The sequence below is a fragment of the Gymnoscopelus braueri genome, assembly GCF_963280865.1.
Source record: "Gymnoscopelus braueri genome assembly, chromosome: 9".
In the NCBI taxonomy this organism is placed as follows: domain Eukaryota; kingdom Metazoa; phylum Chordata; class Actinopteri; order Myctophiformes; family Myctophidae; genus Gymnoscopelus; species Gymnoscopelus braueri.
In genome coordinates, this window is record NC_137610.1 from 16,301,051 (window position 1) to 16,321,804 (window position 20,754).

Consider the following 20,754-nt stretch of genomic DNA (forward strand, 5'->3'; position numbering starts at 1 on the left):
TACCTTCTAAATCAGTTGTTTGAGTGACAGGGGACACTGTGTAAAGCTCTAGCACTTTCAACCATGGCGTCCCTATTCTGGGCATGTCACTTCAAACAAAAAGCTACAGCTGAGCTTGTAAATCGGCTATTATCAGCACCGTTGTACGCTGAAGTACAAATAAGGTGCCAACTAAGACGACACAGCACGGCAGCAGCAACAAATACATGATAATATTATTCATCAAGGACAGGTAAATCTCTGCAGTCTGCAACTGATTTATATTCTCTCTGGACTTCGTAGCAGTGGTGGAAAAAGTACATTTTTTTTACTTAAGTAAAAGTAAAAGTTAATACTTCAATGTGGAAATACACAAGTAAAAGTCCGAAATAAAAAATGTAGGCATACTTGGGTAAAAGTACAAAAGTATTGGTATCAAAATGTACTTAATGCACCAAAAGTGGAAAGTACTCATTATGCAGAATGTCCCACTTCACAAGTTTTCAAATGTATAAAATGTATACAAATCTTTTGAAAATAGCAGATCTACATGCTTGTAGATCAGCTATTTTCAAATGGCCAAAATGTATATACAGTAGGGCTGAAGTGGTTAATGTATGTTTTGTTATAATAATCAAAATCTACAAAGTAACTAGTAACTCAAGTTTTCAAATAATTGTAGTGGAGTAAAATACAATATTTGTCTCTAAGATGTAGTAGAGTAGAAGTAAAAGTACAGACAATTGGAATTACTCCAGTAAAGTAAAAAATACCTCAAAATTGTACTTAAGTTTTACTTGAGTAAATGTACTTAGTTACTTTCCCCCTCTGCTAGTAATACATAATTTATGACTTTTTCCAGGTAAACATGACTATCTATTACAAGTTTTAAGGCCTTCTGCTGACATAATTTACACCCTGGCTGCTAATGTCCATGTTTTGCACAAAAACCACAACACCTGTCCCTTCATGTAGAGCTCGTTTCCTCCTTGTATATTTATAAACACACTTAGCTCAAAGTAGCCTAAATATAATGTAAGTTAAATATTACTCTGTACACCATCCTACAATTTAAGTTAAATATTATAGGCCTACTAACTTGTGGGTGAGTGAGTAAACCAGTACATGTATCGTTAATCTATAAATCTATAAATGTAACATATCAAGCACATAAATCCACTAATGTCACAGCTTTTGAGTAGGACTAAGTTTGATACAATATTATTGGTAGACAAATTAAGTCATGCACTGTGTGAAAGAAACTCAAGTAGATCCTTTTTTTTATTGGTTTGAAACATGAAACTCATGTGAGGTAGCAATGTTTTGACCTTGTGTTGCAATGCAATATCAAGTGAGGGGGCACTCTTGAGCAAGGCATATATGACATAGACATATACTGTAAGCCATCACCACTTACGTGAACCACATTCATTCAACAGAATCAACACATGACCATGTTTCGCAAATCTACCATAGCCATGGATCCAGTGACCATGTCTTAGAGAAACTGGGTGTTTTTGTGTTGGTTCTCAAACTGGGGTCCGGGGACCCCCAGGGGTCTTTGAGGGGGTTCCAGGGGGTCCCCAGCAAAACAAGGAACAGTTCAAACACTAAAGCTCTATTTTTTGGCTATATTAAAAAATAGCAGATCTAAAAGCTTACAACGCGCTCACAATGAGCTTGTAGATCATCTGTAAAAAAACAAAAAAACAAAAATAAATGACAAATCTTGACATGCCGACATATCTTCTCTTATGGGGGTCCCATAATCTATTTTAAATGGGGGTCCTTGACAAGAAAATGTTTGAGAACCACTGCTCTATTCATTTATTTGATCTTTTAGGCATCTATGTAAGTAAGTCTTATGGCTAGTTGTGGAAAGTGTGATGTGCACTTGCACCTATTTGTAGGCCTGCTATAAATAGACCCCTGCTGGCAACACATGTATGCCCGGGGACCGAGGTTGACAATTGCAGAGAACTCTCTGTTGGACTAATGCACCCAAAGGAACTCAGAAAAGAGCTCAATGGTAAGTTGGCCAATTTACAGTGTTTTATGCTCTCTGGTGTACATTAAGTTCATGTTAATATCTTCAAGATAAATAGAATGTCATAGTGTTATGTTATGTGCTTACAGCCCTTCAACAGCAAAGTATTTGATCCTATTTATAACTTCTTCCAATTCAAGTGCTCTTCTTGGTGCTCTTCTTGGTACAGGAACAGTATAGGCTGTGAGCTCTGTCTTTTAGTTCAATAATATTAGTTTAAACATGATGACTTACGTAGCGTAACTTTATTATTATTACTATTTAATTAAATAGCTTTCATTAATGTTCCTGTAAATCATATTTAACTTTTCTTTGTTCCTTCATAGTGGCTTTTTCATGGATAACACACTTCAACTCAAAACAGGACACTGAACCTTGACAAGCTGAGCCTGTTTACATTAAGGAGTTGATCGTGGTGCATTTTTTTCTTTGGAAGTTCCATTTGTGAATTACTTCCACGGACAATGACTTCCAGACGGCCAATGCCCCGTTCTTACTCTTCCAATGGGAGGACAAGCAGTGAAGAGGAGAGCAGCCTTTCCAATGGCCGCCCTGAGGGTCGGAGTACTTATCTCTCCAATGTCAGGCCTGAAAACAGGTAGATGATTTATGAATCTGTACTCTACGTGTAAGTCAGTGTTCATCTCTTCAACTCTTACTAAAAGGTACCCAGTGTCAGCTGTTTGACCAGGTGATGGAATGCTTTCAGAATGTAGCGGTGAAATATATCCAGAGGTTATAGCAAAGCCTCATCCTACAGCAGTGTCGCCCACTGAAAAAAAACAACAACACATTTTCACTTGGTATGAAAAAGTATAAATTAAGCTTAAATTGGCAAATAGGCCTATGTGTAGTAACAGAGGAACAATGCTTAAATGGATTGCAGAACAATTTCTATTATTATTATTATTATTTTACAATAAAATGTATTTAGGATGTCCCCAGCTGGTTAAAAATGACAACATTTGAGAGTTCGTTTTCAGAGTTTAGTAATGTGCACAAACACAACCATACAGTATCAATAATCATATTTTTAAGAGTTCTTCAGTTATAATTCACAACAATTTAGCGTGAACATATCTTTCAAATTCTGTGGCTATCATAAGTAAATACAATTTGAAGCTTTTTAAGAATGGAAAATATTCAATAAATCCCTCATTGCATCTTACAAGTAAGGTTGAGTTCCTGGAAAGCATAACAATAATAGTCGTAGATAACTGTCGTCGTAGGTAACTGATGAGTTCCCTTTATCCTCCTCTCCGAATAGCTATTCACGGTATTCTCACTACAGGCCTATGAGGTAATCAATACTTTTACAACATTCCTCCCCAACTAACATCTTAATAACACCTCCCAGTTGAGCCCATGAATGAAACAGCAAACCTGCACACCTGTTAACCATGACGTAAGCAATGTTGTCAAATGATGAGTTCAGTTTTATTGATAAATATTGACTTCAGTTTCAGATTTCCAGCCTTGCCTTGTTTGATGTCTCACGTTGTATGTAACTGCGTTACCTTTTCAACCCCTGAGGAAAATCTAATTTCAATGTCTCTTCACGACTTTTAATTTAAATTAACATCTTATTCCCTTTCCTCTTAACCACAGTTGAATAATCAAGTAATTGGAATGCAATGTACTGAAGTCACTCGGATCTCGGATGTCATCCGAGTGACTTTACTATTGCTTTGATAGCAGCAACATGCGATTGAAGAACATTCTCTAAAGCAACAGTGTTTCCCTTCCAGGAGTACATTATGTACTGTGATGGCACAGCTGACAGAGGACATACAGCCATCCTTTGACAGCACCCTCAAAACAAAGGCAGTGTCAGAAAACTGTAATGTGAAGTTCACCTGTGTTGTGTCAGGTAAGCCTGCATTGAACAACCACGCTTTTGTTCCGCATGCTTCTGCTTGTCATTTGGTCATGTGATGGAATGGTTTCAGATTATCTACTGCATCATGAGGCCACGGTATCAGACAGGATGTGGTTAATTTCATGTCACAACAGAGGACAGAAGCCCATTGTTTTAAGTGTCTGTTGACAATGGTGGATATAATTTATAATGAATCGTGCAGTGTTTCTTTGTTGTGAGATGCATTGCTGTTTGTTTTTGTAACAAACTAGTTGAACTGCATAATCAATGTCATAGTGACAGTGCAAACTAGACTGGGATCAACTCCTTTTAGCAGTTTTTGGATCTGATTTAGAGCAGATATAACGGTGTCACCAGGCGGGTGGAAACAGGAACAGAAACCAAGAGCGCCTGTGCTCCTCCAAATTGATTCCCCTTGGCCAGAGGCATCATAATTTGTTTTATTTGGTAAAATCATTTTGTTTGGTATTTATAATCGTTTAGTATATTCATGTTTTATTCCAACTCGTAGAGCAACTGGCAAGACTAGACTAGTCTTGATTTGGCATTCATGTGGGGAAACAAAAACAAAGCGGCGCCAACCGGATACATAACCGGAAACCACTTGGGGAATTCTAGATAGACGTGGCCTAGACCGGTGATATAGTCAGTTTGGAATGAAAACCAGGTTTTCCTCCATGTGGAAAATCCTGGTGACGTGAGGTTATTGCAAACAGCCCATTGAAGCAGGTTTTACGAGATGTTATACTTACAAATTCAAGTAGGTCTCCTATTTTACAGACCACAGTCATGTTGCAACAGCCCGAAAGATCTTCTATCTAAATAGTTATCGATTTTTTGTGTGAAAAATGTGTGAAAAATATAACAGATTTAAATGTAATAAAATGATGCCTTGTGCTGTACAGTATATAGATTATCAGCCAGGCCTTGGCCGTTGATAATTTGATTATTACATAAAATAGCCTGATTGATTCACAAATACAAGGAGAAAATAGCATTTCATCATCACTTTCATTGAATAATATATGAACCAACCCTATACTTTGTTGACCGGGGTCCCCCAGACCAGGGGTCTATACTTGGTCCCCTCCTTTCTTCTCTCTACACCAAAAATCGCTAAAAATAGCCGACAATAGTCTACAAACTCACAATGCAACGCATTGATCGGAAATGTTCACCTATTTTTGCTGAACTTTCACCTATTATGTCATTCCCAGAATAGGGACACTAGGGTTCATGTGGTTAACATTACAATCAGGGGATGAGGACCTGCCCCGCCAAATGAGATGGTAGTCCTGCTGGGATTCCCAGACACAGTGGGGAGGGAGTTGGTTGAAAACACAACAGGTACTGCTGGCTTCCTTGCCTTGCCATTCCGCAGCCATTCTGTGAATGGTCACTCATTGCTTGAGTAAAAGTACAAAAGTATTGGTATCAAAATATACTTTCACAAGTTTTCAAATATATAAATGTCTACAAATCTTTTGATGCGACGCATTGTGAGCTTGTAGATCGGCTATTTTCAAATGGCCGAAATGTATATAGGGCTGAAGTGGTTTTGTAGTAATAATTAAAATCTACAAAGTAGTAACTAAAGTTTTCAAATAATTGTAGTGGAGTAAAAGTACAATATTTGCCTCTGAGATGTAGTGGAGTAGAAGTAAAAGTACAGAAAATTGGAAATACTCCAGTAAAGTAAAAATACCTAAAAATTGCACTTAAGTACAGTACTTGCGTACATGTACTTAGTTACTTTACACCACTGCACAGGTCGCTATTTTCATCATGCTGAACTCCTTCAGCAGTGACATCACTCACAATGCCAATTCAGGCTGATTAGTCAGGTCCCGTATAACCCCCAGGGGAAGACATGGCTTGCACTGTCCAATCAGTGCAAGCTTATCACCCTCCTTTCATTACACCTCTCTCCCAGGGCAAATAAAGGCTGGATATTACGTGATAAAGCACACTACACCGGGCAATAGTGCTTCCAGTATAGCATTCGAGTAATGCTTTATACATGTCGACAGGTTATCCAGCTCCAGATCTGAAGTGGTATAAAGATGATACGGAGATGGACCGTTACTGTGGGCTCCCAAAATATGAGGTTCGCCGCAATGGAAAAACTCACAGCCTTCATATTTACAAGTAAGACAATGAGAAAACACCAGTAGTTAAACTACAAAGGTATGCATTTTGATGGATATGTTAACATTTTATCTATCACAGTACGTATTTGTTAATATGATATTTTCTCTTTTCAGCTGCACGTTGGACGACGCGGCAATCTATCAGGCCTCGGCCAGCAACAGCAAGGGCATTGTCTCTTGCTCAGGAGTCTTGGAGGTTGGCACCATGAGTGAATACAAGATCCATCAGAGGTTCTTTGCCAAGCTGAAGCAGAAAGCGGAAAACAAGAAGAAGGAGTTGGAGGACAGTAAGAAGGGCAAGGAGACTCCCGTTCAGCAAGACCTGAGGAAGCGACCGATCCCATCTCAGGAGGAGCCTGCTGCTCCAAAACCTAACGGGCTCAGCGCTGTAGTTGAGAAGGCAGCAGCACCTGTGATGTCCACAGACAATAATGTGGACAAGATGGACAGGTCTCCCTCCAGAGAAACATTGGCCAAAAAGAAGATAAAGATTGTGAATGGTGTAGATGCAGGACTTAGCAGCAGCAGCAGCAGTAGCAGCAGCAGCAGCAGTAATAACAGAATTCATATGATGGGAAATGGAGGTGAAAACTCATATGATGGAGGGATAGGTTTGGCACAGTTTCTTGCCGAGAAAAAAACATCATCACGTGTGGAGAAACCTAAAGAGATGGATACGTCTGAGGAGAAAAAGACATTATCTCATGTGGAGAAACCTCCAGAAATGAATACATCCGAGGAGAAAAAGACATTATCACGTGTTGAGAAACCTACAGAGATGGATACATCTATTGTAGATGCCAGTAACAAGGAAGAAAGAGAGCAAGAGAGAAAAGGTAAAGAGAGGGATGCAAAGGAAAGAGAAAACTCACTAGCAGAAGTGCATGAAGGAGGAGAGAAAGAATTGGAGAGAGAGGATGACAACGAAAGGCTGTCAGAGGCATCACGAAGCAATGCCCTAAATGTTAAAAAGGATGATAAGCCTCATAAGGATCATGACAAACATGACAAACATGACATCCAGGCCTCCATCTCCTCTGTGCTCCACTCAGTCAAAGATTTCTTCTTTGGTAAGAATAAGAAGGACGTTCATGATCATAACAAACACGAGGAGAGAGAGGTTGATCACCCGTTCTCGCAACCAGAAACCCCACCACAACCAGAGCGCAAACTAGAACTTTCAAAACCTCTTACACAAGACGTACCCATGGAGCTGAGTCAGGCACAGGAGAGTTCAAACACTGTGGAACAACAAGTGTCGCCATTAACGCCACATGAACAAGTGGCTCGTATTTTATACGGTGGTTCATACGCAGACTTCACTCCAACTCATCAAGAACCACAAGAGAGCATAGCTTATTCTACACAGCAGGGGGCAGAGGATGCTAAGAAGGCTGTGGAACCAATGGATGTGTCTGTGGAGGTGGACAGGCCAGGTCTGGTCAAAGCAGTAGCCATGCCAGGGGCTCCAGCCATCAAAGAGGTGAGTTGTGCCTTGTTGACTGACAACATGGTGACCATGTTTTGCACAGACGTAGACAGCCTCTTAGGAGTTATTTATAGACTGCACATTTGTGTGACAAGAGACGTGAAATGAGCTTCCTCTGGCCTTCAGCACAAACTATGTAAACTATGTATGAACCGCACTTTCTTGAACATACAGAGTGTGCGGTAGATTATGAACAAAACAATTACTGAAATCTTCAACTACAGACTCACACTAAGACAGCCTATCCCAGGAAATGTTGACAGTCAAGGAACACCAGTTACTTCTACAGCATACAGTGGCAGTGGGGGGGTGGGTGAGTTAGCCTGAATGGACATGTGAGAGACCGTGCGACCTAAGTGCGTCACTCGAGAGCACGCCCCCCTCTCCCTCTCCCTCACACACACAAACACAGACACACACAACATAGCCAGGGAAAATAAGGAACCAGCATAACACGGCACAAATTGGAAGTTGTGCATCTAAGCATGAACTAGATGGCTGGATTTAACAGAGCTTATAGATCGGCTATTTTCAGCAAAGATTTTGGTGTCAAGGGAAAAAAGGTCGGGGCCTAGTATAGGCGCCTGGGAGACTCTGGCCAATTAGTATATACTATATACTAAGATACTACAGTATACTTAAAAGTGTAGAAGCAACAAAAGAGTAATCAAAAAGTGATAAAGTGCATCAAAAGGGGCCACTTTGAATAAACCCTTATTCTTATTGCACCAGTGGGTGGGTAATGGTATGTGTAAATATAGTCTAAACTACATACTACACAGTATTATTTAATGAAGCAATCTTTAAGGTTGATTGTGGTAAGTGTGCCGTTATCTCATGTGTCAGAGGTATAGTTGTGAAGCCTGAATGTCAGAGGTGATTCTGGCATTATAAACTGAGCTAAATATGCAGACAGTGGGTTGTGTAGCCGGCGAGTTGGTTGGAGTCTGAAGCGGGTCTCAGCATGAATCAAGGACCTCTCCACATTGGCCAAATTCTTTGCCGACCCCCACATCTTAAAATAAACCTCTTTCTCATCTGAAGTGGAGGGAGGAAGGCTTTCTATTTGCAGAGTGCTAGTTTGTGCCTTGTACTTAGTAGTCTATATATTATCATAGTTCAACTCTATAAGCCATTGGATTGTCTTGTAAGCTTGAAAATCAGTTGTTTCCAATAAGCAACACCAGTGTGCAACATAATATAAATGAGGTTTAAGGATTATTTCATGTTTTATGTGTAAGGAATGAATATCATAATGCTGTGATCATTTAGCCCTTGCATGCATTAGTATTGAAAGCTGATAGATGTAGTTAAATTGTTGAATTATTATATTTGAAGTAGTCTCCATTGTAAAGGAACTCATGGGTTTTTGCTTAATGTTATGAGTGAACATCTCTTTGAAATTACATGTCTGTATGATCAAAATAGTTTGGGTATTAAAAAGCCCTGCTAGCGGCCCCTAGAGGTTGGGCTGCTCCTTTGGACCAACCTACATTGCCATCTAGACACCCACGGTCTCACTAGTGGGGCTAGAAATGGGGGTAAGAAGGGTATGTGGTTTTAAGGTCTATTATCAATAGCGTCTATTATCAATAGTGTCCATCCTGTAATCTGCCTATTAGATCAAAGACAACTTGGCCTGAGGGTGGCAAAAGAGGAAAGGTCAAGGGTTCCTTCTCTGGGGAGCATGAATGTCCACAGCAAGTTTCAAAGCAAACCAGCCTTACATTTTATAAGTTGAGGTATAAGCTCAAGTTGCTCAGTTTATTTGGTCTCAGTCTATGAAATGTGTCGTTTGATGACTGCCACATCATCAGGTATAAGATAAGGTACTGTAATTGTTCATAAAGAGATAGGTGTACATTTCAAGAGAGATTGTTGAATGGCAATCCTTTTCATTAACCACATGAACCCTAACCTCCCTACTCTGGTTATGTTCAGTTATAGGCAAACATTCTGTGAAAATAGCAAATTGTCTATTTTCACTATTTGAATTACAACAAAGTATAATAGGGTTTAGGTGGTTAACTTCCTATGTCTGATGTGTGGTTTGTTGTGGATTAGAGGAACGTGCAGTAAAATGATCTGCTCCACTCACTCCATTCTGTTCACACACTGGTTTGCACCTGCTGCCAAGCACCGGTTTTCTACATAATGTGGAACTGTGACTTCCCCTGTCTTGATATTGTCATAATATACTTTATGGCTGTGTTGTTGGAGGAACTTGGAGCATTCACCTGAACTGTGTTTGCTCACGAGAGGGACTTCCGTTAAAAGAAGGTTTACTTATTGCCTCTCTGTTATTTTTAGTTATTTGACTATGAATGTGACTCCAGTTCCCTTCCATTGAAAGCTTCTTTTTACTTGCTTCTGACTTCTGTTTACTTGCTGGTTTCACCTGTCCAATCCTATTGTAATGATTTCACAGAGGGTTTGTTAAATTTGTGTCACCCACAATATTTAGTGACAAGAGCAATAAAAACAGGCGGATGGAATGCATTGTCTGTGTTAACTTTGATTAATACTATGATTTATCAATGATGAGCTTACGGGGAAATACTTGCATCTCTGTATTCTGCCATTTGAATTATATTTTCTTTCTGTGGAATATCTCCATTAGATGTCTTGTTGACAACTTATTTTAATGTCCCGAACATGTGCTCCATAAATAACTGAGAGTAAACTGGAGAGTGAATAAGTAACCCATGTGGAATGACATAATGGTCCCTTGCCATGGTACAAGAGCTCATTCAGTGACAGTCACTAGCCTGTGCACTCTTTGAAACACCACACCTGTTTCAAGCATGTGGGAATTTCCCTTTCCCCTGCTGTTTCCACCCAACAGGTAAATTAATAATTTAAACCTCCCTTACCAGTTCAGTCACTCCAAAGGGGATTTACCCATTTCGGTATGCTTGAACACCAGCAAAGTGTTGCAATCTGTCATAGCGCCACCATGAGGCTGATTTGAAAAAATGCGTGACAGTTCTTCCTTGGCCTAGTGGGAATGTGCATGCAAAGTTCACGGCAATCAGACGCAACGTTCAGGATTGGGGCATTTTGTGCAAAACGGGCCAATCGGAATGGAATATGAGAAATCTGATAGATAGGTCTTGATCACATAACTACAGAGATAATGTGTTGCGGTTTGCGTGAGGAGTGGTAGCTGTAGGAGTGGTAGCAAACAATTTGTTTTGCAAACATTGCCCTCATGGGGGCGCTATAACAGGCCAACTTTGGGGCAGAGGTTCTTCCTTAGCCTCCCAGGAGTCTGCTTGCCAATCGGTCCAGCAGTGCCCGAGATTAGCTGTTTACAGACGGACAGACACGGACAGACGGACTCACAGGAGTGAAAACATAATCCCTCGCCTTCAGCCTTCCAGCCATGGCGGGATAATAAACTTGTTAATTAGTTGGGGTTAAATTTGAAATGTTTCCCTCACAGTGACATGCTGTGGAGAATTTCATGGAATAAGTTGATGCGTTACTTATAACATGTTTCCCCACATTTTCAACCATTGCTATTTACAAGTTAATAAACACTTCCTACTATTCTATACTGTTTTTCAACAGACAAATCTCTCTCTTGTGCAAAACACAATTTGTCCAAATCTGTGTTAGGTTTCATCTTTATGTTGACATATATAAAAGAACTTTCCTCAATCTAAAAGTAGCATTGTGAAAGTAAAAGGTCACCATACATTTGACACACCTTATAGTCACATGGTTAGCCATGACAAACGTAATTCTTTGTAATGTTTGTCTGCAATAGGCTCTGCATCAGGCATCTGCACCACTGTCACATTAAAATTATAGAAACAGATTTTGCATGCAAAACCTGTATGAGTTATGGTATGTTTCATGGAGTTCATTATTAAACAATGACTATCATGCACAGGTTTTAACGTGATCTAAAATGTTTGTTTAATTCCTGTCAGGTTGCACAAGACTCCCAGAACATCCCTATCATCGAAGTTGTTCCTGCACCGGAACCAATACCAACAGTCCTTATGGTTTCACCAGGGCCTGATCACAAAAGCACAACAGAAGAAACAATGTCTTCCTGGGGTCTTCCTAGATCTATTATCTCGCCCAATGAAAATCTTACTGAAACTTTGCACAATAAGGAGATTCACATCAACAGTCTTGGTGGTGACCTGGAGACACAAGTTCATCAGTATCCAAGTCCTCTGCAGAAAGAAGAGAATGATGAAGTGAAATCAAAGGTACAGCCATGTCCAAATATAAATAGTACTGGGTTTGATGAATGGAGAATAGCTTCTCTCAAAGAGAGAATAGAAACATGTGATTCTAAGTCACCAATTCAGGTGCCAGTTATTCTGATAATGGATGAGAACACCATAGCACCTGACAGTGTTAAGAATGAGAATTTCAAAGCTGAAATGGAATGTGGTCAACTTACTCAGGGAATGAATGCCGAATTCCCTGCCACTGTATCCCCAGACAAATTAGATGGCCTAAAAACACTAAAAACGTGCACTCCTGTGGTAGTTGGAAACATTGACAACCATGATCCCAATGTAGAAAAGAATTCTACGTCAGAGTTGGAAGGAAATGATGAAGGAAGTGCATTGAAAGAAGTGTTCACTTCTGCTTTGGTGAATGATTTAGACGTTAACAGTCTAAAAATACCAGACCAGGCACTTTCAGAAGTTGAGAGCAGTGAAGGGAGTAGCTATAGTTCACAAGGAAATGATCTGCAGACCCTTACTATTGACAGAGAGTTTGAAACAGAGAACGCAAGATTGACTCAGATAAGAACAGAGGACTTGGGCGAATCAAAGAGTGAATCAGAGACACAAAGGAAGGGAGGCAACGTCTGTAGATCTGAAGAACCCACTAAGGTGACAAATCAAGATGGCAGGGAAAACTTGTATGGGAAAACAGAGAATGTTCCAGAAATAAAAGTGTTCACTTATGCAATTGCAGACATCCCCGATATTAAAGTAATAGCACCAGAGGTAAGGGTTAATGGTCAAATCATAATCCCGCAAATTGAAATAATGGAGCCTGACTCTGAGGTCATAGAGTCTGTGCTGCCACTAACGAACCAACCAGATTCAGAGCCTCTCATTTCTCAAAGAGATGATGCAACTGATATGCAAGACCTAAGATTCTCAGAACATAACATGAACATTTCTCCAATGATTGAAGGCATTAGACCCACACAGAAAAGTCTGCCAAATGAAGACAAGCTCCCACAAATGGAGAAAGTACAGGATATTGCGCAAGTAGACAACAAAATAGAGAATAGAGATAACGGAGAGCAGCCAAATACACAACCCGGTGAGCAGGTCCTTCAGAGGGACTATTCAACACTTCCTATTATAAATGTTTCCTTTACTGATGACAGCAACTTTGGGGATGATATACATGTACCCATAAATCCTCCTGTCTTAGATACCCCACAGAGAGATGAAGTTCCCAAAATGCCAATGTTTGTGATCCCACCAATCTCTATCACTTGTAATGATAGCCCACCTGGAGTCAAACGGCCCACTCAAATTGAGTATACACAAACACAAGATCTTTACGGGATAGGAGTAGCACACGATCTTAAAACTAATATTACCCTCGAGTCTGATGAAACTCACAGGAAGGAACAACACAGAGAAGCAATAACAGAGAATATAATAGAGAACAGCCCCTCTGTGGGAAGTAGAGTTCAAATGTCAACAGAGGCAACCCCAGATGTCTTCACACTGGTTAAAACAACAGAAAATACAGTTGTCAATGACACTGGAATGGATAAACCCATCAATGAGTCCAGAACACATCCTGATACAACTGCTGAGGAGCTCCACAGAGATAAACCCACCGTTGACCGACTGGGCTTTAAAGCCCCCACACCTCCATCGTTGAGTCCAGCCAGTCTCCGCAGGTTTCTGCCCAAAACTGCTCCTGGATCAGACACTCAGGCTGCAACGTCTGTCCCTGCCATCACCGTGGGTGACTTCCAGGGTGACAAGGCTGGCGAGGAACTCAGTGGGGGATCGACACCGACCTCCTCCCTCTCCTGTGAGAGCAGCCCCCGGCTGAAACGGAGGGACAGTGTGTCGCTCATCCGCTCTGCCACGCCGGAGGAGTTGGCCTCTGGGGCCCGACGCAAAATCTTCATCCCCAAATCGACAAGTGAGGAGGAAGAGGGCATAGCTATTGCCGTAGGTGCCCTGGACTCCCAAGGCAAGAAAGAAGCCCCGTACATGTCACCTAGCCAGGCTCGCAGGGCAGCATTACTCCAGGCCCCGACAGTCACCCTGGAATCCCAAGGCATGAAAGAAACCCCATGCATGTCACCCAACCAGGCTCGCAGGGCAGCGTTACTCCAAGCCCCTGTCGGCACCCTGGAATCCCAAGGCATGAAAGAAGCCCCATACATGTCACCCAGCCAGGCTAGCAGGGCAGCGTTACTCCAGGACCTTGTGGGCACCCTGGTGGAATCCCAAAGCAAGAAAGAAGTCCCGTACATGTCACCCAGCCAGGCTCGCAGGGCAGCATTACTACTCCAGGCCCCCATGGCACAACAAACCCCACCAATGGAGAGGCGCTCCCCTTTGCTGAGCCGCCGAAAGGCTACTCTGGAGGTGCCCACGGTTGTGGAAGAGGCTCCAAAGGAGGAGCCAGACACCAAGCCAGAAGAGAAGCAGAAGCTGGACCTTGTGGGCACCCTGGTGGAATCCCAAAGCAAGAAAGAAGTCCCGTACATGTCACCCAGCCAGGCTCGCAGGGCAGCATTACTGCTCCAGGCCCCCATGGCACAACATACCCCACCAATGGAGAAGCGCTCCCCTTTGCTGAGCCGCCGAAAGGCTACTCTGGAGGTGCCCACGGTTGTGGAAGAGGCTCCAAAGGAGGAGCCAGACACCAAGCCAGAAGAGAAGCAGAAGCTGGATCCATTCAAAGGTAAAGTGCTCACTTGGTCTGAATTCCATCTGTTGTGGTTTTGTAACTCTATATAATTTCACAGATTTCCCATTGCCTTAGTCTTGACCTGTGGGTGAGGGTTTATTACAAGTAGTTCAAGACATGATCATTTCTGTCAAAATTCATAGGCATGTAAGACTTGTCAGCAGGGGTGGAAAGTACAGTAACATCTATACTGGCATTGAATAGTTTTTTCATGTACTTTAAGGATTTAATTGTAATCGCATATAAAACTAATTAATTGTAACTCAAAAGTAGTCTCCCAAAGGGCTACGTTAGAACTTTTACTTGTAGTTTTCAACACAAGTGAAGTAATATTACTTCTACTTGAGTAATATGTACCGTATGTTAAGAAACAGTACTCTTACCGCCCCTGCTGGTCAATGTATTGCAGCTTGAGGAACTGGAAATATTAGAAAGTCTCCACTCTATTACAGTATATATTTACCTTGTGCTTACTGATGGCCCCCTCTCTGTCACAAACCACCAGCTCCTCAGGTCATTCGCAAGATCAGGGGGGAGCCCTTCCCAGACGCCTCTGGACACCTGAAACTCTGGTGCCAGTTCTTCAACGTGCTGAGTGACTGCACAATTAAGTGGTACAGAGATGAAGAGGAGATACTAGAGGTCAAACGAAGGTAAATCCCTGGCCAACTAAATAACTCCATGTGTCTGTAATCGCACCCACTACCAAAGCCCCACGATCACGCTAATGTAAGCCACCTCTATAATTGCGAGCAATCTGCTCTATGTAGAAGCTGCGCCATTGCTATTGATGTGAGAATTCCTCAGTAACCAACATGACTGGTTAAGCTGCACTGGATCTAAATGTGAAACAATAATCTACAGAGGATGAACACATTTTAGCTAGGCCACTGAGTGAACCCCATAACAGTGTCACAGTCCCCTTTTCGCTGCAGAGCTCTCTAGATCATGTAACCACATGAACCCCACAGCTGTGACATACAGAGGCAATATTCTGGCCAGACACAGACCCTGTAAGCTGAGACACTGGTTCACCACCTCCAGAGGGCATTAAAGGTCTATATACAGTATGTGCTATTGGCTGCTGTGTCAGCAGAAAACTCCCTCACTACCATTTGTCCCACACTGCCCCCTTGTGGGTGCACAATCTCTTGAGAGCAGGTGCATTTCAAATGAGCTCATGCAGCGCCATGTGTTCATGTGTGTCTCCCTGTTTTTTCTTTTTTTCCCCCCATCCAGTGGAGGAGATGAAAGCCAAGTCGCCCTGGCTATTGTCCAAGCATCCAGCCTAGACTGTGGGGTGTATGGTTGCACCATCACTAACGAATATGGGACTGACACCACCGACTTCCTACTCAGCGTTGACAGTAAATGAGGCCTGCTGCAAATGCGATTGATGTCTAGATCTAATATTAACTGTTTTTCCCTACTTTTTGACTCTGCATTTTATGTTTTACAGTTATGTCTGAGTTCCTGCAAAAAGACGAATTGGAAGGTAAATGTTAACAGCATTACAGCATAAGGGCACGGTCCCACTGCACTTTTTACCTCTGGGGCGGAATCTGTCAATGCTTTGTCAATGCAAATGCGTGGATTCATGGTCAAAACATCTCAAGACCATGAATCCACGCATTTTCATTGACAAACCATTGGCAGATTCCACCCCAGAGGTAAAATAAAAGTGCGGTGTGACCGTGCCCTAATAAGACAATTATTTCCTAGAACATGTTATTTAAAATACAAAACAAAAATTTTACAACCCTTGAATCTGGAAGTTGGGATAAAATTAAATGTTATTGACAAATGTGATTTTCTTTTTCTTTCTTTTTTTTTTGTTCTTCCTTGCAGTTGGAGAGGAAATAGAAATGATCCCTATGCTATTCACTAAAGGCCTTGCAGACTGTGGCTCCTGGGGGGAAAGGTTTTTTGGCCGCATCATGACCGAGGTGACACAAATTGGGGAGGGTTGTGCACACAAGGCCAGCAAGGTAAAGGTCATTTATGGCCTGGATCCTGTATTTGAGTCTGGAAGCACCTGTATCATCAAGATTAAAAACCCAATTGCGTATGGGACCAACGAGGGGAACAACCTGGCAGAGAGAAACCAAGAAATTACTAAGCAAGTAAGTGTTTGATTGCACGTCTACAGAACAGCACTGAGCAATTTATTTCAGGTGTTACAACACAGCACTGTCACACTTGCATAAAGAGATTTGCACACCAAACTATTAAGCAACTTGTTTGACGTGATAAATGTTATTAACCTCTTGGTGACCTTCGTGTTTTTGGTAAATCTCTGTATGCACATACAGTATGCTGTAATATATTGTAATTACTTTTAAATACATTATTTGTTTTTCCAGGAGTGCAAAGTCCAAAACTTGATTCGGGAATACTGTAAAATATTTGCTGCTGAAGCTAGAGTGCCTGAGAACTTTGGCTGTGCACTAGAGTAAGTAACATGAATACTTAAAATAAAGTTGCAGAATGAAAGAAAGAACATGTAAAAAGGAGCATTTTGTGCTTATCAACCTTTTCTTCTGTGTACCTACAGAGTAATTCCTAAGTACCTGATGTATCGTCCAGCAAACTCTGTACCGTATGCCACCGTGGAGAGTGAACTAAACGATGTATTCCTGAAGTACTGTTATATAGATGCTAAAGGCAGGCTGGTCACCAGAACCACCTCTGAGGTGGAGCAGAAATGCTGCACTTTCCAACACTGGCTCCATCAATGGACCCATGGCAACTTACTGGTCACTCAGCTGGAGGGTAATACTACTAATACTACTAGTACAACACAGTAATGTAACTCTGAAAATGTAAAAATATGTGTAAAATACCTCTACTCTGTATATTCGGATAGCATTCACTGCTACAGTGTTTGTTCTTCAACAGTGGTATAGTGGTCTCTCTAGCTCCAAAAAATGAAAAGAATGTATGTATAAATTTAGAATGACTAATCTGGTGAGCTGGATTTTTAGATGAGGAGCAGATAATATTCCAAACAGAAGGCCGATTCCAATCAAAATCGAAAGACTGGAAGATCTTTTCCTAACTATTTGTAACTAAGAGTGGTTTAGTATTAACAGAGATACGTTTATATTGAGGCTACTAGTTTGATCTTGGTTGTAACTATTGGTACCAAAGGGTGTTGGGGTAAAGCTGCATCCCAAGTATACACCATAAGTTTTGAGTGCAGTGCGATGCTTGAGATAGAAAAAGTCCTGAAAAGACCGGAGACATTGATTGTTAAAAATATCGCCTAAAACATGAACACCTTTTTTGACCATTGTGAGAAAGAAAACGGTATAGATCCTGAAAGAAGAGCATTATTGTGCCAAATGGGAGAGAGCGCGTGAAAACTGCAATCAATAGACAACTGTTTCAGTATGCACCGCCAGATGGATAGTGTGTTGGCAATGATTGGACCCATAGACAATTCTACAATGTTTTGTTTGATTGTAGTGAAAGGTAGCTAGGTCCTGAATCCTGATTGGAGAGAATAAAGCATTTTCTAACACTCGCCAATTGCTATGATAGAGGAGGAAGCTCCAATTCTTAATTTTCAGTTCAGGATACGGTTACCAATGTAATCCAATCAGGAGAGAAAACTCCCCCCATCACTTCCAATTTGCCTTGTTTATCCTGTATCCTGTTTGAGTTCTCTCTCCTGATTGGATAAAATTGGCATCATGACCTGAACATTTACTTTCTGTTTCGTGTGAGTGACCCCTGTTATTTGAACAAACAAACAAACACTCTATAGGAACGATTACAATCCGAATATAGAGGGAGTCATATTTGTTTATTAATACATTTGTGATTTTTTTTGTCTCACAGGTGTTGGAGGAAAGCTCACTAATATTAGAGTTGTGACCAAATCAAAAGGGTTTGTACCTAAATTAATCCATGCAACGTGTCTCTCTCTGTGTGTGTGTGTGTGTGTGTGTGTGTGTGTGTGTGTGTGTGTGTGTGTGTGTGTGTGTGAATTCAATTCTATTACATTCTATTTTAGTGCTGAATCACAGTCCCGTTAAAAAGTGGCTTCTGTTTCTCCAGTTATCAAGGTCTTATGGAGGATGGCTCCCCGAAAGTAATTGAACAATTCCTGACCCACCATCAATGTAACTACTACTGTGGGCTTCTTGGCCTGCGCCCCCTGAAGACCATGGACAGTCTGCAGCAGCCATCCAAGGCAAAGGGCTCCAGAAGCCCCATGCTTAATCGCAAGTTGGGCACAGGCTCCAACAGCCCCCTGCTGCAAAGGAAAGTAACCGGCAGTCCACAGATATCCAAGAAGGCAAGTTCTAGTCCAAAGGTGGTCAGAAAGGCTCAGCAGACAGAGGACAACAAATCGGACACCAAACCCACAAATGACAACACCCTTGGTGTTGTTCAAGTAAGGTAGAAAAGGAAGGCCATGTCATTTTCACACTTCAAGTGTTTTACTGTGACAGCCTCTTTTTTTTAGTAACACTTCCACCGCTGTGTAAGTTGGTGTTGAATAACATAAACAAATGACAGGAAAAGTACAAGTTCTTTGTGAACTGGGAGAAAATAAGAACAAAAGGGAAGGGATTGCCTGTTGATCCTACCATGTGTGTGGGTTATGTAACCTTACTGTGAATTTCTCAGTTGTTATGACTGCAAGTGGCAACTAAACGGTTTATACCGTATGAGCATGGTTTAAGCCTAGTTCAGACCAAAGATTCACGGTGGGACAAAATATTCATGGCGAGATGAAACCGCAGCGGTTTGAAGTACTGCTTAGAAAGCACAGAGGTCAGAACTTATGGGTTCCAGAGACCACGTTCTCTGCTACTTCTGACTTCAGTAGAGAAGTCAACATTTTATTATTTCCTGATTTTAAGTGATGGTGTGTGGGATGGATAAAAAATGTCCATCGTCTCATCCGCAGATGAGCTGCAGCATGATGTATCTATTACTAAAAGCTGCAAGGAGTGCCTCGTCTGCTACGTACATCTGTGATGTACTGTATTTGTCAGGCTTTTGTTGTCATTTCTAGACATGTGATGTTTAGTTGTAGGTTATGCAATATTTCTATGTTCCTAGAACTCTACAGTAAAGTTGGGCTATGGATTTACTACACCTCTTTAACAAGAGGGATTTTTGTGTGCATTGTTGTCACAAAAGGTTTAGTTTACCCTTATTTTAGTTTCTTGTGGGCTGTGTGTTGTTGAATGTAAGTGAAAAAGTCTGAGGGGCGTACAACAACAATAAAGTCTTTAACTATGGAAGGCAGTGCACATGCTCATTGCCATTCAAACTCACAAGCCAGTTCACAGAAATAAGGAGAGCTTCTTAATGAGTTCCACACATTTAATTAGCTAGTTAAAACTTGACCCATGGACCATGGGATAAACACATACTTGGGAAAAAGAGCTGAAATTGCAGGTTGGGGATTTTCAGAAGCCTGTTGACCACTCCTTTGTTGAAATGTGTAATTTTTAGTGCCAGTGTTCGGTTAGTTGTTGACAATTTGCTGCTTGGGAGACTGCATGGTAATGCCTCTGATTTCATATATTTGCTTGTATAAATAAATGGGACTAAGGGCAAGGTCACACCGAAATTTTATTCTGCCTATGAGGGCGGATTCTGCCTATGCTTTTCAATGGGAACGGAGCGGTTTATTGCCATTTGCGTATTTCTGCAAAAAAACGCTGTGTTTCCATTGAAAAGCATTGGCAGAATCCGCCCTCATAGGCAGAATTTAAGTTTGTTGTGAAAACCAACCCTAAACCATTCAAATCCTGGGGGTCTTTGCAAGCAGTTCTACACAAGCTCATATTAGCTTTCTTGATGAATTCCAACAGGACTCAAGAGGCCATTTCTAATTTCTCAAAAAGGGAAAAACTGTCATGGGCTAAGTATGAGAGTGAATGTGAAAATAATTAGCCAACATTTGAGTGAGTGCCTGAGGGAGTGAGTGAGTGACTGACTGAATAAGATAAATAAATGTGTGGGTTTACAATGTGCAATCTCACTCTTTGGTACTTATGTGTCAGCTGATTTTCTAAAATAAAAGTATAAAACATTTGCATTCATGAATGATCTGCATATTAATTCTGAGTGTTTTTTAATTCTTCACAAGGCATAATTACTAATAAATAATTAATATAATTCAAAATTCATAATTAATTAACTCAAATTCTTCATTCCTCAATGTGGATATCTAAATACAGTATTTCCTGAGATATTGCATAGGCTGTATGTACAATATGGAATATACAGTAAAAGACAAAAACGTCTTTAAAAG

At 41.2% G+C, this 20,754-nt stretch overlaps 1 protein-coding gene across 2 annotated transcripts; it reads left to right on the forward strand.

Moving 5' to 3' along the window:
• The first annotated feature begins 1,952 nt into the window (after nucleotides 1-1,952).
• alpk3a (alpha-kinase 3a) lies at nucleotides 1,953-20,498 on the forward strand. Of its 2 annotated transcripts, XM_080437758.1 has the most exons (15): nucleotides 1,953-2,008; nucleotides 2,353-2,624; nucleotides 3,775-3,896; nucleotides 5,936-6,053; nucleotides 6,170-7,538; nucleotides 11,483-13,051; nucleotides 13,145-14,468; nucleotides 14,980-15,127; nucleotides 15,714-15,841; nucleotides 15,934-15,969; nucleotides 16,323-16,597; nucleotides 16,838-16,926; nucleotides 17,029-17,246; nucleotides 18,318-18,366; nucleotides 18,537-20,498. In XM_080437758.1, exons 2-15 carry the CDS (start codon nucleotides 2,491-2,493, stop codon nucleotides 18,883-18,885), a joined length of 5,928 nt encoding a protein of 1,975 aa, XP_080293884.1. In that variant the 5' UTR covers nucleotides 1,953-2,008; nucleotides 2,353-2,490; the 3' UTR covers nucleotides 18,886-20,498. The 2 variants fall into 2 exon arrangements, with proteins under 2 accessions (XP_080293884.1, XP_080293883.1); XM_080437757.1 differs by having other exon boundaries at nucleotides 11,483-14,468.
• Nucleotides 20,499-20,754: the final 256 nt, after the last annotated feature.